Genomic DNA, 13,128 nt, shown 5'->3' on the forward strand with positions numbered 1-13,128 from the left:
ACCATTTATTTTCTTTTCACACGCACTTGTCATTGGAAACAGAAGATAGTCAGTGTGTGAAAAAGATAAAATAAAAAACTGAAAACATATGGAAAACCGTAATCCATGTGGAAAACCAAATTGATAATCTTCATGGATATTTTTGAGAGCTATGACAGTCAAGACTCGAGAGAAGAGTGTAAGTGTAACATATACATACATTAAAAGAAGATAAAAGGGATAATGTTTCTTACAAATGAACAACATTTTTTTCCCCACAAATTATTATCATCCATAACATGTCCTGTCTAATGCATCTCTGACATTCAAATCCAGTTACCATTTATTTTTCTTTTCACACGCACTTGTCATTGGAAATATAAGATAGTCAGTGTGTGAAAAAGATAAAATAAAAACTGAAAACATATGGAAAACAGTAATCCATGTGGAAAACCAAATTGATAATCTTCATGGATATTTGAGAGCTATGACAGTCAAGACTCGAGAGAAGAGTGTAAGTGTAACATATACATACATAAAGAAGATAAAAGGGATAATGTTTCTTACAAATGAACAACATTTTTTTTCTCCACAAATTATTATCATCCATAACATGTCCTGTCTAATGCATCTCTGACATTCAAATCCAGTTACCATTTATTTTCTTTTCACACACACTTGTCATTGGAAACAGAAGATAGTCAGCGTGTGAAAAAGATAAAATAAAAACTGAAAAAACATGGCTTCGCCCGGGTTCGAACCGGAAACCTTCAGTGTGTTAGACTGACGTGATAACCAACTACACCACGAAACCAATTTGTTAACCAATTCTACACTTTTAAGATTCAGACACGCATTGTAATTGGTATTACCTAACCCGACAAAGCCCACGTGGTTTATTATTCACTACGGTTTGTTTTCTTCTTGTCCGAACCAAATCCTATACCTTTTTTTTTCCAATTTATTTGTTTTCTCCGTGGAGAAGAATAAAAAGAGAGAGAGAGCCAACGAGTGAAACGAAAGGCCACCACCGTTCTTCAATCTTTTCTTCTCCACAATGGCGGCCACAAGAGTGATTACTGCAGCTTCCGCCACCACCTCGTGTTTCCTCGCCAAACGAGCTTTCCTTCTCCCGGCGAAGAGATCATGCGGCGGCGGCGGCGCTCTATGCTTCAACAACAGAAGAGCTTTGGTGCTGAAATCGAAGCGACCCTTCTCTTGCAGTGCCATTTACAACCCTCAGGTTAAGGTCAAAGAAGAAGGTCAACCCGAAACCCTAGATTATCGCGTCTTCTTCCTCGATGGCTCCGGAAAGAAGGTACTACCTTGGTCTCTTACTTCTCCTTCGTATTAAAAAGCCAAAGCTTTCTTCTCTCTCTCTCTGTTTCGATAACCAACGTTTCTAAAAGTTTCTAACTTTATGAAATGCTTTTGATTCATTACTCTGTTCTGTGTTAAAGCTCTGTTTTTATTTGTTTTACCAAAATCCAAAAAGATTTGAACTTTTGGGTATATATCACATTGTTATTTGGACTACTCTGGTGGTTATTAGATATACATTGTGATTTTTTTTTTTGAAAATGCTTTTGATTTGTTACTCTGTTTTGTGCTTTCTGTTAAATGTTGAATAGTCATTATATGCATATTGTGTATAGGTTTCTCCATGGCATGATATACCATTGACCTTGGGAGATGGAGTTTACAATTTTATAGTTGAAATCCCTAAAGAGTCAAAAGCCAAAATGGAGGTTGCTACCGATGAAGACTTCACTCCTATTAAGCAAGACACTAAGAAGGGAAAGCTCAGATACTATCCGTAAGTGAGATAGTTTCCTTCAGTTATTCATCTAGATTCTTGAGGCTTATGCATCTTGGATATATCCAGGTACAACATAAACTGGAACTATGGGTTGCTTCCACAGACATGGGAAGATCCATCTCAGGCAAACGCTGAAGTCGAAGGAGCTTTTGGGGATAATGATCCAGGTGGGTGAACTTTGTGTGTTTATCTACTGGAATATGTTGTATGATATCTCACTTGAAATGTTGTTATCAAGCTTATGGTTCTTTGGTTATGGATTCGTAGTTGATGTTGTTGAGATTGGTGAAACCCAAAGGAAGATAGGGGAGGTTCTAAAAATCAAGCCTTTAGCTGCTTTAGCTATGATTGATGAAGGAGAGCTAGACTGGAAGATTGTTGCCATCTCATTGGATGATCCAAAAGCTCATCTTGTGAATGATGTTGATGATGTTGAGAAGCATTTTCCTGTAAGAGCTAATCTTAGTAGTAGAAGAAACAAGACTAAAATTCTCAGACCTTGTTTTCTGATCTTTATATAATCTTTGGTGTATGTATCAGGGTACATTAACAGCTATTAGAGACTGGTTTAGAGACTACAAGATCCCAGATGGAAAGCCTGCTAACAGGTTCGGTCTTGGAGACAAACCAGCAAACAAAGTAAGTTTACCTTTACAAACCAGCAAACAAAGTAAGTTTACCTTTACAAGTTTACCAGAGAAGCTATAACACTTGTGGTTTGGTGTTTTTTTCACAGGACTATGCATTGAAGATCATTCATGAAACAAATGAGTCGTGGGCTAAACTTGTTAAGAGATCAGTTGATGCTGGAGACCTTTCACTTTTCTGAAGAGTTAATTGCAGTGTTGTCCAATTCATTCTTGTTTCTCTTTCTTTCAAAAGGGATCTAAACATTGAGCTTTTGTTTTTCACACCATTGATGACTGAGAAATAATAAAAGATACATTATTGTAAAATTTATATTTTGGAAATCATAAAATGAAGGAACCTTATCTAGAAAACGTAACGTATTTTATATTGAAAATATTTTGCACATATATATACAAAAAAAAGGATTTGGGTATAAAATCAAATCTGAACAGAAGCTAGATTTGAGTACCTAACAACGCATCTTCTTCTCCTATTTGTACGTGATAGTGACCTACCTAACAATCTTTCTCTCATATGTGTTTCAAGTTTCCGTTTCACTTCTTCCTTCATTGGTTATTGCTGCTTCGTCTCTCTGATAACACTCCGAAACCGAAACAGAAAGACTTTAACGTCGCCTTCACGGTACTGCATGCGCATCTTTTTATTTTTCTTTTCTTTTCAAACAACAAACGATTAGGTTTCCTTGTTTTGGTTTGATTAGAGTTTAACCAAAAGATATTGTTGGTGAAATCCTGACTGATGTGTTCTTATGTTTCTCGTTTGTTTTATGTTTGAAACAAACCGTGTCTTAATGTTGTTTGATCACCAAATTAACTAAGTTGCACGTTGCAGATTAATATCAGAAGAAGAAAAAAAATGGATAACATCGCTACAGTGAAAGATGGGTTTAACCAAGTTGCTAAGAGACAAAAGCATTACCACTCCACTTCCCAAGCTGTCACCGACCGAGCTTTCGAAGGATTCGTGGAGTCACTGGTTCAGATCCTAAGGAAAAACGACCCCAAGACGGTTCTCACCGAGCTGAAGCTGAAGCTTGGATCTCTTTTACCGATGGACCAGCTCCAAGAGTCACAAAAGGAATGGAACACGAGTCTCGCCAAATTTGAGAAAGCTCTCGGAAAATCCGACCAGCCTGATGATATGTTTCCAGCCTCCTCAAGAAGTATTGATTTGGATCACGAGCTAGTGGACAAGATGCTTGTCGAGTATTTATACCGACAAGGGTTGTTCGAAGTTGGAGATTGTCTGGTTAAGGAAGCTCAAGTAGAAGCAGAGAACGAGGCTAAAGCTCTATCTCTCGAACTCCACCGAATAACCGAGCCACTGAAACAGAAAGACATCGAGCCTGCGATGCAATGGATCTCTGAGAACAGGGAAAAGCTGAAGCAACACGGTCAAGAACTGGAGCTGGAACTCGTGAGTCTGAAGTACTGGGAGATGTTAAGACAAGGGAAGCGTTGTGATGCCTTGAGGTTTGCAAGAGCTCACTTCCCGAAGTTTGCTACACTCCACTCTGGAAAGATACAGAGGCTTATAGTCGCTCTGTTATGGATTAAAGATCTCGAGAATTATCCTCACGCAGAGGAGGAGCTGTGTTGGGACAAGACAAGCAAAGAGCTGACCAAGCGGTACCACCATCTCCATGACCAACCATCTAGTTCTCCTTTAGCGGACGCGTTATCAGCTGGTATACAGAGCTTGCCTAAGCTTTTGAAGCTGGTTCGCGTGATGGGTTTGAAGAAAGAAGAATGGGGAGAGATGAAACAGCTTCCGGTTGATCTGGAGCTAGGGGATGAGTTTCGGTTTCACTCTGTTTTTGTGTGTCCGGTTAGTAGAGAGCAGAGTGATGAATACAACCCGCCGATGATGATGCCTTGTCGTCATGTTCTTTGCAAGCAAACGATCTCGAGACTCTCCAAGAGCTGTAGTACTCGGAGATTCAAATGCCCTTATTGTACTTCACAGACCACAGCTTCTGCATGCAGACAGTTATACATTTGAGAGACAGTTTGGTAACCTTGCTCAGACTCATCAGAAGTAGAGTACTATTCTTGTTTCAGCTCAATAAGTTAGAAATGAACAAAGACATTGATCTTCTCTTTTTAGTATCTAGGGAAACTAGTTCACAAGATATGGATTGTGGAACTCGGTAGCTAAGTTAGGGCAATAATCACGTGTATTCTCTATTTTGGTGTTTTATCATTGGGACTAGCTTTCTTTACTTAATTACTCCCAAGTAAACTTAAACGGTTAGCTGATAAACGTTTAAAACACGTCACCACAACAAAAGAGGAACATTAACGCAAGTTAAAACTCCAAATGAGTTTCGTTCATTACAAAAGCTTATTCCAGAAAGAGATCCATTTCTAAGACAAAGGTTTCCTTGGAACATAGAAATCAAACCACGATCTAACCTAATCTCTTTAACCCAAACTCACAAGAATTTAAGCAGACTCTTCACTTCTTCACTTCCTCGTAGTCAGCCTCTGGAGTTTGATCACTGCCTCCCTGAGCTCCTCCTCCTCCTGGTGCTGAATCCCCACCAGAACCCCCACCGGACATGTGCTCTCCTATCTTTGAAACAGCTTTGTTCGCCGCATCGATCTTGGCCTTGATCTCATTGACATCATCTCCAGACGAAGCGGTCCTCAGATCCGCAATAGCATCTTCGATCTCCTTGGCGACTTCACTTGGGATCTTCTCTCTGTACTCACCGAGGCTCTTCTCTATGCTGTAGATCGTCGTGTCGGCTGTGTTCTTGGTGTCGATCAAGTCTTTCCTCTCTTTGTCTTTCTGAGCGTGCAACTCTGCGTCTCTCACCATCTTCTGGATGTCGTCCTCCGAGAGTCCACCAGATGATCGGATTGTAATCTGTTGCTCTTTGCCTGTCGTCTTGTCCTTGGCGGAAACAGTGACAATGCCGTTTGCGTCTATGTCGAATGTTACTTCGATCTGAGGGATGCCTCTTGGAGATGGGGGAATGCCCACTAGATCGAATTCTCCCAGTAGCTTGTTGTCTGATGCCATTTCACGCTCTCCTTGAAGTACTCTGATCCCAACTTGCGTCTGGTTGTCTGCTGCAGTTGAGAACACCTTCAAGACAAAGAAACAAGAGACAGCATCATCTTAGTACAAACTTGACCAAACCAATAGATAGAAATGGGATTATCCATTAACCAGCAAATAAGTGTGTAATCATTTAGGAACAATTGCCATAAGAAGACCATTCCTTGCTAAGTAGCTATAGATCTAACTCTAATAGGTGCTTCAAGCTACCCTAGTTTTCTCTACTCTTATGTGATAAACTAGAACTGATCTTTCCTAGTTACTCGGTGACTTTCAATCAAAAGGACAAATCTTTACAAGCATACCTGACTCTTCTTCGTGGGGATGGTTGTGTTTCGGCCAATCAATCTTGTAAAGACACCACCAAGTGTTTCAATACCAAGCGAAAGAGGAGTGACATCTAGAAGCAGCAATTCTTTAACATCACCACGGAGGATACCACCTTGAAGTGCAGCACCCATAGCAACAGCCTCATCAGGGTTGACACCTTTACTAGGAGTCTTCCCAAAGATCTCCGCGACAACAGTCTGTACCTTAGGGACCCGAGTCATCCCTCCAACAAGAAGAACCTCATCGACTTCTTTAGCGCTTATACCAGCATCCTTGAGACAGTTCTTGCAAGGATCACGAGTCCTCTCGATCAAGCTGTTCACCAGAGCTTCGAACTTCGACCTAGTCAGAGTGATGTTGAAATGCTTTGCTCCGGAAGCATCGGCTGTGATAAACGGCAGATTAATCTCAGTCTGAGAAGTCGACGATAGCTCAATCTTCGCCTTCTCAGCAGCTTCTCGAAGCCTCTGCAGAGCGAGCCTGTCCTTCGCGAGGTCTATCCCTTCACTGGTCTTGAACTCATTCACCAAGAAGTCCAACAGAGCATTATCAAAATCCTCTCCTCCCAAAAATGTATCACCATTGGTAGCTTTCACCTCGAAAACCCCATTAGAAATCTCCAAAACAGATACATCAAACGTCCCACCACCAAGATCAAACACAGCGATCAAACCTTCCTTATTAGTCATCCCATACGAAAGCGCAGCAGCCGTCGGCTCGTTTATAATCCTCTCCACATCCAAACCAGCGATCCTACCAGCATCTTTAGTAGCTTGCCTCTGAGCATCATTAAAGTAAGCCGGAACCGTAACAACAGCTTTCTTAACAGACTTCCCCAAGTAAGCTTCAGCCGTCTCTTTCATCTTCGTCAGCACAAACGCTCCGACCTGACTAGGAGAATACTGCTGACCGTTGGCTTCGACCCACGCATCTCCGTTAGGCGCACGCACTATCTTGTAAGGCACCATCTTCATCTCCTTCTGCGTCTGCGGGTCGTCGAACTTCCTCCCAATCAAACGTTTCGTTCCAAATAGTGTGTTCGTTGGGTTAGTGACAGCTTGGCGTTTAGCTGGTGTCCCCACGAGAAGCTCTCCTTTAGGGTTGAAAGCTACTACCGATGGTGTGGTTCGAGCACCTTCAGCATTTTCAATGACTTTCGGATTCTACAAAACACACACAAAGGTTAAAACTTTACAAAAGCTCAGAAATTAGAAAAAAAACATTTATAATAAAAATCTCACCTTTCCTTCCATAACTGCAACACAGGAGTTAGTAGTACCCAAGTCAATACCGATGACGTCACTTCCAGCAGGCTTCGAGCTGAATTCATTTTAGAAAAGAAAAGGTTCAGAAACATAAAACAAAGTGTAAAGATCTTTGGTGTTAAGCAAATAGATGGGAAAGGTCAATTTACCTAAATGCCCTTGAGAAGCTTCTCCAGTTCTGACCACCGTTCAGTGATGCTTTCCCGCTGCTTTGAATCTGCAACAACAAAGACAAAATGATTGACCAGATCAGGCGACAATTGAGGTGGAATTCGGATCGGTGAAGATAGAAGAAGAAGATTTTACGAATTTGTAAGCTGACAGAGGAGCGGAAGAGACTTCACGGCGTCGAATCGAGCGGAGGAGAGCGGCGGTAGCCATGATTCTTTTTTTAAGAAATCAAGGGGGCGATCGATTGATTAGAAAAGTGCGTCGGTACGATTTAGGGTTTAGGGTTTTTGAAGGTAATTGAGTGATAAGAGTGTTGTGTTCGTTTCGGAGAGAGATTTGTAGAGGAAGAGAGAAGGTTCTAGGAGGTGGGGCTTCTCGACTGTACTGTACACACAAAGCTTAAGAGACGACGCCGTTTGGAGCTCAAAAAAAGCGTGGATCTGGTAAACTGAGTAAACGGACGTGCTGTTACCACGTGGAAGACTGAATACGAAAATATTTTCTACAAAACCGCTCATGTTGAGCCGGTCCGGTTAGGTGATAATTGATTAAGTAACTTTAAATATATGAATTATGATCATCATACAACAAAATTTTAATAAGGTTAGTTGATTTTTTTTTAATATAAAACTGCTCAGGTCATGGTACTAAAATTATAAATTAGGGTAAACAATCAGAAGAAAGATGGCCAGGAAAAAAAAATGAAAAACAATCAGAGATATTTATGGTAATTTACAGTTTACTAAGACCATTTTTATCGCAAGGTCCTTCATGCGTCCTTTGTTAGGAAAGGGACCACAAATCACAGAAAACAAGGGAGACCAAGGAGAAAAAGTTTTTAAACAAGGAACGTCTTTCGTCGTCCTTCACTATCGTCCTTCTTGTTCTTTTTTCGTCATTTGCTTTTTTTCTTTCAAGGATTTGAAATTGTCCTTGCGATAAAGATGGTCTAATAGTTTAAGTGTTGCCATGTTATATTGATGATACACATGCAGTTAGGTGTCCATCTTAAATATTAAACTATTTGTTTTAGTTAATGCATAAATTGTGGATATGTAGTTAGATTTCTCATATTTGTTCCTTATATTGATAATAGATTTCAAATCTTCTGTCAAAGTGATCCATTTGATGAATAAATTTAGTATTGTAAAAGTTCATATGTAGTTATATTTCTCATACTTTTTCCTTATATTGATAATTAATTTTAAGTGTTTTCTTCAAAATTTAAGAACGTCAACAAGGAAAGATATTATAAGTAAGATGAGCAAAAAGGTACTTTAAACTGTATCAGAATAAAGAGAAAGAGTCACATGCAGTTTAAGAACTCTGGGTGCAATAATAAAAAAAGTCAATCAGTTTTCTGCAGCAGCACTTGCAGCACTCAAGTCCACAGATAAATCAAGAGTCTGCAGAACAAAAAAAGAAGACACAGAAAATACTCAGTGTTCAAAATGTAGCGTCTACTTGTGAACCAAGAAACATATTGATGAGTTTATCATTACCTTTCCAGTGATTTTGGTGTACATCTCTAGTACATCCGCAACTGTACTCTCGAAATGTGTTGTTGCATCATAAGTCTAATAATAGACAGACACAAAGGCATTACATGTAAAGACCAGGACAAGATTTCTTATAATATATGATGTATTCTGATGTTCACTTACACCAGAGATGAAGCAGTTATCTTCTTCTTGTTGATTGGTAGGAACATATGTGTCATAAGAATGGTAGAAGATCTCATCTGTAGGTCCAAGCAATTCGATTCCAGGTTTAAGCTCTTCCTCTGGATTGTCAGTTTCAGCTTCTGCAGACACAAAAGCAATGTATTTGCCCTTTGGTGCCACGTTGTGAGCGTATGAACAACAGAACAAGTACCTACAAAGTCCAAAAATCTCAGAGGTTTCATCCTCATATGCTTAAATAGTTGAGTGTGCTATTTGATTATGATGATGTCTTACATGTCTGATTTGCGGCCGAGTTGCTTTTGAGGAAGAATGATTTGGACCGAGTGAGCATCGTTGGTGTCTGGAATAGGATGGCTCATTATACACACCGCTCGAGCCACCTTCCCAACTTTCTTAACCTGTAATACAAGGAAACTGTCTTAGACCCGTAAAGCAAGTAACCTTTGTAGGTCAAATGGGGTTTAAGGGTTACCTTGTCAGACAAGTAAGAAGGATCACAGACAAGTTTCTTGCATTTAGCAGTTTCTCCTGCGGAAGTGACACCAATAGCTTTTCCAGAGCTATCAAACTCAACCTGTTAGGCACAGACAATGTTAGAGATTCATGAAGTTCTAGCCATCTGCAATAACAATATATACATGGATCGTGTGTAACCTTGCATTCAGGCTTGTTTAGCATGTAAGTCCCACCATAAACAGCGCTCAAACGCGCAAAAGCCTGTGGCAACTCTCCTAGACCGTACAATGGGTAGATGTAAGGAGATCCTCCTTGGAACCGTGCCAAAGATTCCGCGTAGAGCTTCACCACATAACAATACAGTGACATTGAGATCAGAACATGTCCTTGTTGAGGAAGAATGTAAAACACTTTACCTTGATTCTCATAACAAAATCAATGGCGGGTTGATCCAAGTAGTCATCATCATTGTGAAGTGCTAAGGCATGGCCTATGAAGTCAATGGTATCATCTTCTAATCCATACTTCCTATTTAAAAAAAAAAAGAAAAAAAAAAAGAAAAACAGAGAGAGTCAAAGCTTGTATGGCAAGAAACTATGATGAAATGATTTGATATGTGTGAACATGTGTTAAACGCACGAGATTATCTCTCTGGCAGTGACTTTGCTGAGGTCAAGTCCTTCGTGAGACTTGGGATCCTTCTCATCGTAGTCTTGCACATAGATAAAGAACTTTCTCGCACGTCGTTTCTCGAACAGACCCATCAATGGCGACTTTAGGGCTTCCACATCAGTGGCTGGGACTTTATAGATCTGAATTTAAAAAAAAAAAAAAAACTGAGTAGCTATCTTGTTTTTAAAAGGTAAAATATACTTGGTTTACTACCTTGCCCTTCTTGTAGACGAAGCTACCATCAACGGCTTTGAAGTTAAGGTACTTGGTGACATCGGTGTGAATAAGGGTTTGAACAAGGGTTCCATTAGCCATTATGAACTGCCGAATCAAGGAATCATCATCTCCATTAATCGATCCACATTAACATATATGTGCATATTCTGATATTTACATTCACATATGAATTTCTATATAAAGTACCTTTGGGATCATATCGACATTGTATTCTCTGATAGCTCCAAGATTTTCTTGAGGAGTGTCACTTCCCCTGAAACGCTTCCATAGCTGAGTGAGGTTAAGAGAGCTTGATTCTCCTCCATAGTAGTCGTTTCTATCCATGTGCAGTACCTATATAAGTTATTTTATCATGCATGTGTTTCCAAAATAACACATTTCAAAGGTTAAAAAGTGTTCGTTGGATCATTATATATATTTCATCTTTAGGTACTTTATAGCACATTCATAACTATATAAAACAAAAGCAAGAACTAAGCGTAGAATTTAATTAAGCCTTATATTTAATGTAATGCACAAAAACAAGCTGAATTGTGAAGGATAAAACCTTGAGGCCATCGACAGAAAGGAGACCACTAAGGATACACTCCTTGAGACCAGTCCCAAGAACAATCACATCATATTCTTCATCCATTGTTGTTATCAATATCTATCTCTATTGTTGATCTTCTTTAAGTCTTCTCCGATCTCTAATAGATTATGATTGAGAAAAAGGTGTGTGGTAAGAAAAGAAATAGAGGATGATGTGTGGCTGTTAAACCAGTCTTACCACCACCTCCGATCTTATCGTTTAACCCCATTTGAGAATTTTTCTCGTTAATTATTATTAAAACCGTATTGCTAGGTAAAAGTATTCGGTTTGCTATGTATAAAACTGTTAAAGGCACAAAAGTTTACTATATTTATACGAACAGATTGGCAAAATATGTCCTGATTACAATTCTGTAACTTTTCTTTTGTAGATTTGTATGAAGATCATTATTGAGCACATTGTACCTTTATGACTTTGATGACAAATAATATGTAACCTATCTACAATGTCAAAGGATCTAAGTTGTTATATAGATTACCAGCCAAAACCTAAACATTGTTTGTTTATTTTTTTTTCTTCTAAAAGTGCCTTTCATGCTTGCAAATTTGCCAGAGCTTTTTAAGATACATATAGAATAGATCAAACCTTGATCTGATTTATTATTTATTATTTACTTTTTTTAAAAGGATAAATAGTTAGATGACTGTTTTCAAGATTAGTTTCTTCGAGTTTACAAAGTTTAAGCATTTTCTATAATATACGTGTAACAAAACATGAACACGTAAACACTAAAACCTAAAATTCAACTAGATATACAGATAGAGCAGTTAAACGAACTTTTTTATTTTAAAAAGTCTCTCCACATTTTTCCCACCAACCTCCATCTATATTCTTCCTCAAAAAAACCTTTAAATAGCCATTCAAATCAAAGATATAATTTCATCACAAACCAACAACAAACAAACACACCACAAAGCAAAAGAAGCATACAAAAGAAAAAAAGGTTAACTTCTCACGCAAGCAAGCATGGCACTGATGAAGAAGAGTCTCTTTGCTCTTCTCCTCTCATCACCAATTCTGATCATCTGTCTTATCGCATTGCTGGCTGGTCCAGTTTCAGTCGGAGCTCGCCGGTTAGTGGAGGAGGTCCCTAAACCGGAGCTGCCAAAGTTTCCTGAACTTCCTCACCCGGAGCTACCGAAGTTTGAAGTTCCCAAGTTACCGGAGCTCCCTAAACCAGAGATGCCCAAGTTACCTGACCTTCCAAAGCCTGAGCTGCCCAAGATTCCTGAAATGCCGAAGCCTGAGTTGCCAAAAGTACCAGAGATTCCCAAGCCTGAGTTGCCTAAGTTCCCGGAGATTCCAAAACCAGAATTGCCAAAGATACCGGAGGTTTCTAAGCCTGAGATGCCTAAGTTGATGGAGACTCCGAAGCCTGAGGCTCCTAAGGTACCAGAGGTTGCAAAGCCTGAGCTACCAAAAATGCCAGAGATTCCTAAGCCTGAGCTACCAAAGGTGCCAGAGGTTGCAAAGCCTGAGCTACCAAAGGTGCCGGAGATTCCAAAGCCTGAGTTACCAAAGGTGCTAGAGGTTCCTAAGCCAGAGCTACCAAAGATTCCAGAGGTTCAAAAGCCTGAAGCTCCTAAGTTGCCAGAGATTCAGAAGCCGGAGCTACCAAAGATGCCAGAGATTCCAAAGCCTGAGTTGCCAAAGATGCCAGAAATTAAAAAGCCGGAGCTGCCAAAGATACCTGAGGTTCCAAAGCCTGAAGTTCCTAAGTTGCCAGAGATTGTGAAACCAGAACTGCCAACCGTTCCAGAAGTTCCAAAAGTTCCAGAGATTCCAAAACCAGAACTACCAAAGATGCCTGAAGTTCCCAAGTTGCCAGAACTCCCAAAGGTTCCTGGAACTCACTAAGCCTATTAGAACCAGGCCCACCCTATGATCTTAAACTACTATATCACACTTGTCTTGTCTTGTTTTGTCCATTTACAGAGATATACACTTGTGTCTGTCTATCTCATCATCGTTTCCTTAGTAGCCATACTTCTCTTTCTTTTTTGATACATGTTTTCCTGTATTCTGTTATATTTGTATGTTTCATACATACAAATTTCTTTGTATTTGATATACTTTTAATTAATGGATTGTGTTGTTTATTGATGATATATTTCTTTGACTTGCCAATGTTTGAACAATCAGTTGTTCTTTTTACACTGTTCTTTCTCAGTTCTTCTGATTATTCTTTCTGAGCTATGTGTTTCC

At 39.5% G+C, this 13,128-nt stretch overlaps 5 protein-coding genes and 1 non-coding gene across 6 annotated transcripts; 3 read left to right on the forward strand and 3 right to left on the reverse strand.

The window, feature by feature from the left end:
• Positions 1 to 719: 719 nt before the first annotated feature.
• Positions 720 to 793, reverse strand: TRNAV-AAC (transfer RNA valine (anticodon AAC)). Its single transcript has one exon. It is a non-coding gene; the product is annotated as a tRNA-Val (tRNA).
• A 166-nt stretch (positions 794 to 959) lies between these two features.
• On the forward strand, positions 960 to 2,758 carry LOC108844519 (soluble inorganic pyrophosphatase 6, chloroplastic). Its single transcript, XM_018617785.2, has 6 exons — positions 960 to 1,297; positions 1,635 to 1,795; positions 1,865 to 1,965; positions 2,066 to 2,247; positions 2,339 to 2,437; positions 2,535 to 2,758. The coding sequence occupies exons 1-6, from the start codon at positions 1,037 to 1,039 to the stop codon at positions 2,625 to 2,627; spliced, it is 897 nt and encodes a 298-aa protein (XP_018473287.1). The 5' UTR covers positions 960 to 1,036; the 3' UTR covers positions 2,628 to 2,758.
• Positions 2,759 to 3,289: 531 nt separating this feature from the next.
• LOC108847283 (protein RMD5 homolog) lies at positions 3,290 to 4,635 on the forward strand. Its single transcript, XM_018620489.2, has one exon. The coding sequence runs from the start codon at positions 3,305 to 3,307 to the stop codon at positions 4,448 to 4,450; it is 1,146 nt and encodes a 381-aa protein (XP_018475991.1). The 5' UTR covers positions 3,290 to 3,304; the 3' UTR covers positions 4,451 to 4,635.
• A 111-nt stretch (positions 4,636 to 4,746) lies between these two features.
• LOC108847281 (heat shock 70 kDa protein 10, mitochondrial) lies at positions 4,747 to 7,677 on the reverse strand. Its single transcript, XM_018620487.2, has 5 exons — positions 7,417 to 7,677; positions 7,260 to 7,327; positions 7,087 to 7,165; positions 5,821 to 7,008; positions 4,747 to 5,542 (listed from the first exon to the last, which is right to left on the reverse strand). Exons 1-5 carry the CDS (start codon positions 7,489 to 7,491, stop codon positions 4,907 to 4,909), a joined length of 2,046 nt encoding a protein of 681 aa, XP_018475989.1. The 5' UTR covers positions 7,492 to 7,677; the 3' UTR covers positions 4,747 to 4,906.
• A 921-nt stretch (positions 7,678 to 8,598) lies between these two features.
• On the reverse strand, positions 8,599 to 10,965 carry LOC108847282 (guanosine nucleotide diphosphate dissociation inhibitor At5g09550). The gene is made up of 11 exons (XM_018620488.2): positions 10,879 to 10,965; positions 10,518 to 10,664; positions 10,308 to 10,415; positions 10,062 to 10,234; positions 9,839 to 9,950; positions 9,621 to 9,764; positions 9,439 to 9,540; positions 9,240 to 9,364; positions 8,946 to 9,156; positions 8,784 to 8,858; positions 8,599 to 8,687 (listed from the first exon to the last, which is right to left on the reverse strand). The coding sequence occupies exons 1-11, from the start codon at positions 10,963 to 10,965 to the stop codon at positions 8,634 to 8,636; spliced, it is 1,338 nt and encodes a 445-aa protein (XP_018475990.1). The 3' UTR covers positions 8,599 to 8,633.
• An 829-nt stretch (positions 10,966 to 11,794) lies between these two features.
• LOC108847285 (protein PELPK1) lies at positions 11,795 to 13,033 on the forward strand. The gene has a single exon (XM_018620491.2). It carries the CDS (start codon positions 11,890 to 11,892, stop codon positions 12,778 to 12,780), a length of 891 nt encoding a protein of 296 aa, XP_018475993.1. The 5' UTR covers positions 11,795 to 11,889; the 3' UTR covers positions 12,781 to 13,033.
• The last annotated feature ends 95 nt before the right edge of the window (positions 13,034 to 13,128 follow it).

Source organism: Raphanus sativus, chromosome 3 (assembly GCF_000801105.2).
Source record: "Raphanus sativus cultivar WK10039 chromosome 3, ASM80110v3, whole genome shotgun sequence".
Lineage (NCBI taxonomy): Eukaryota > Viridiplantae > Streptophyta > Magnoliopsida > Brassicales > Brassicaceae > Raphanus > Raphanus sativus.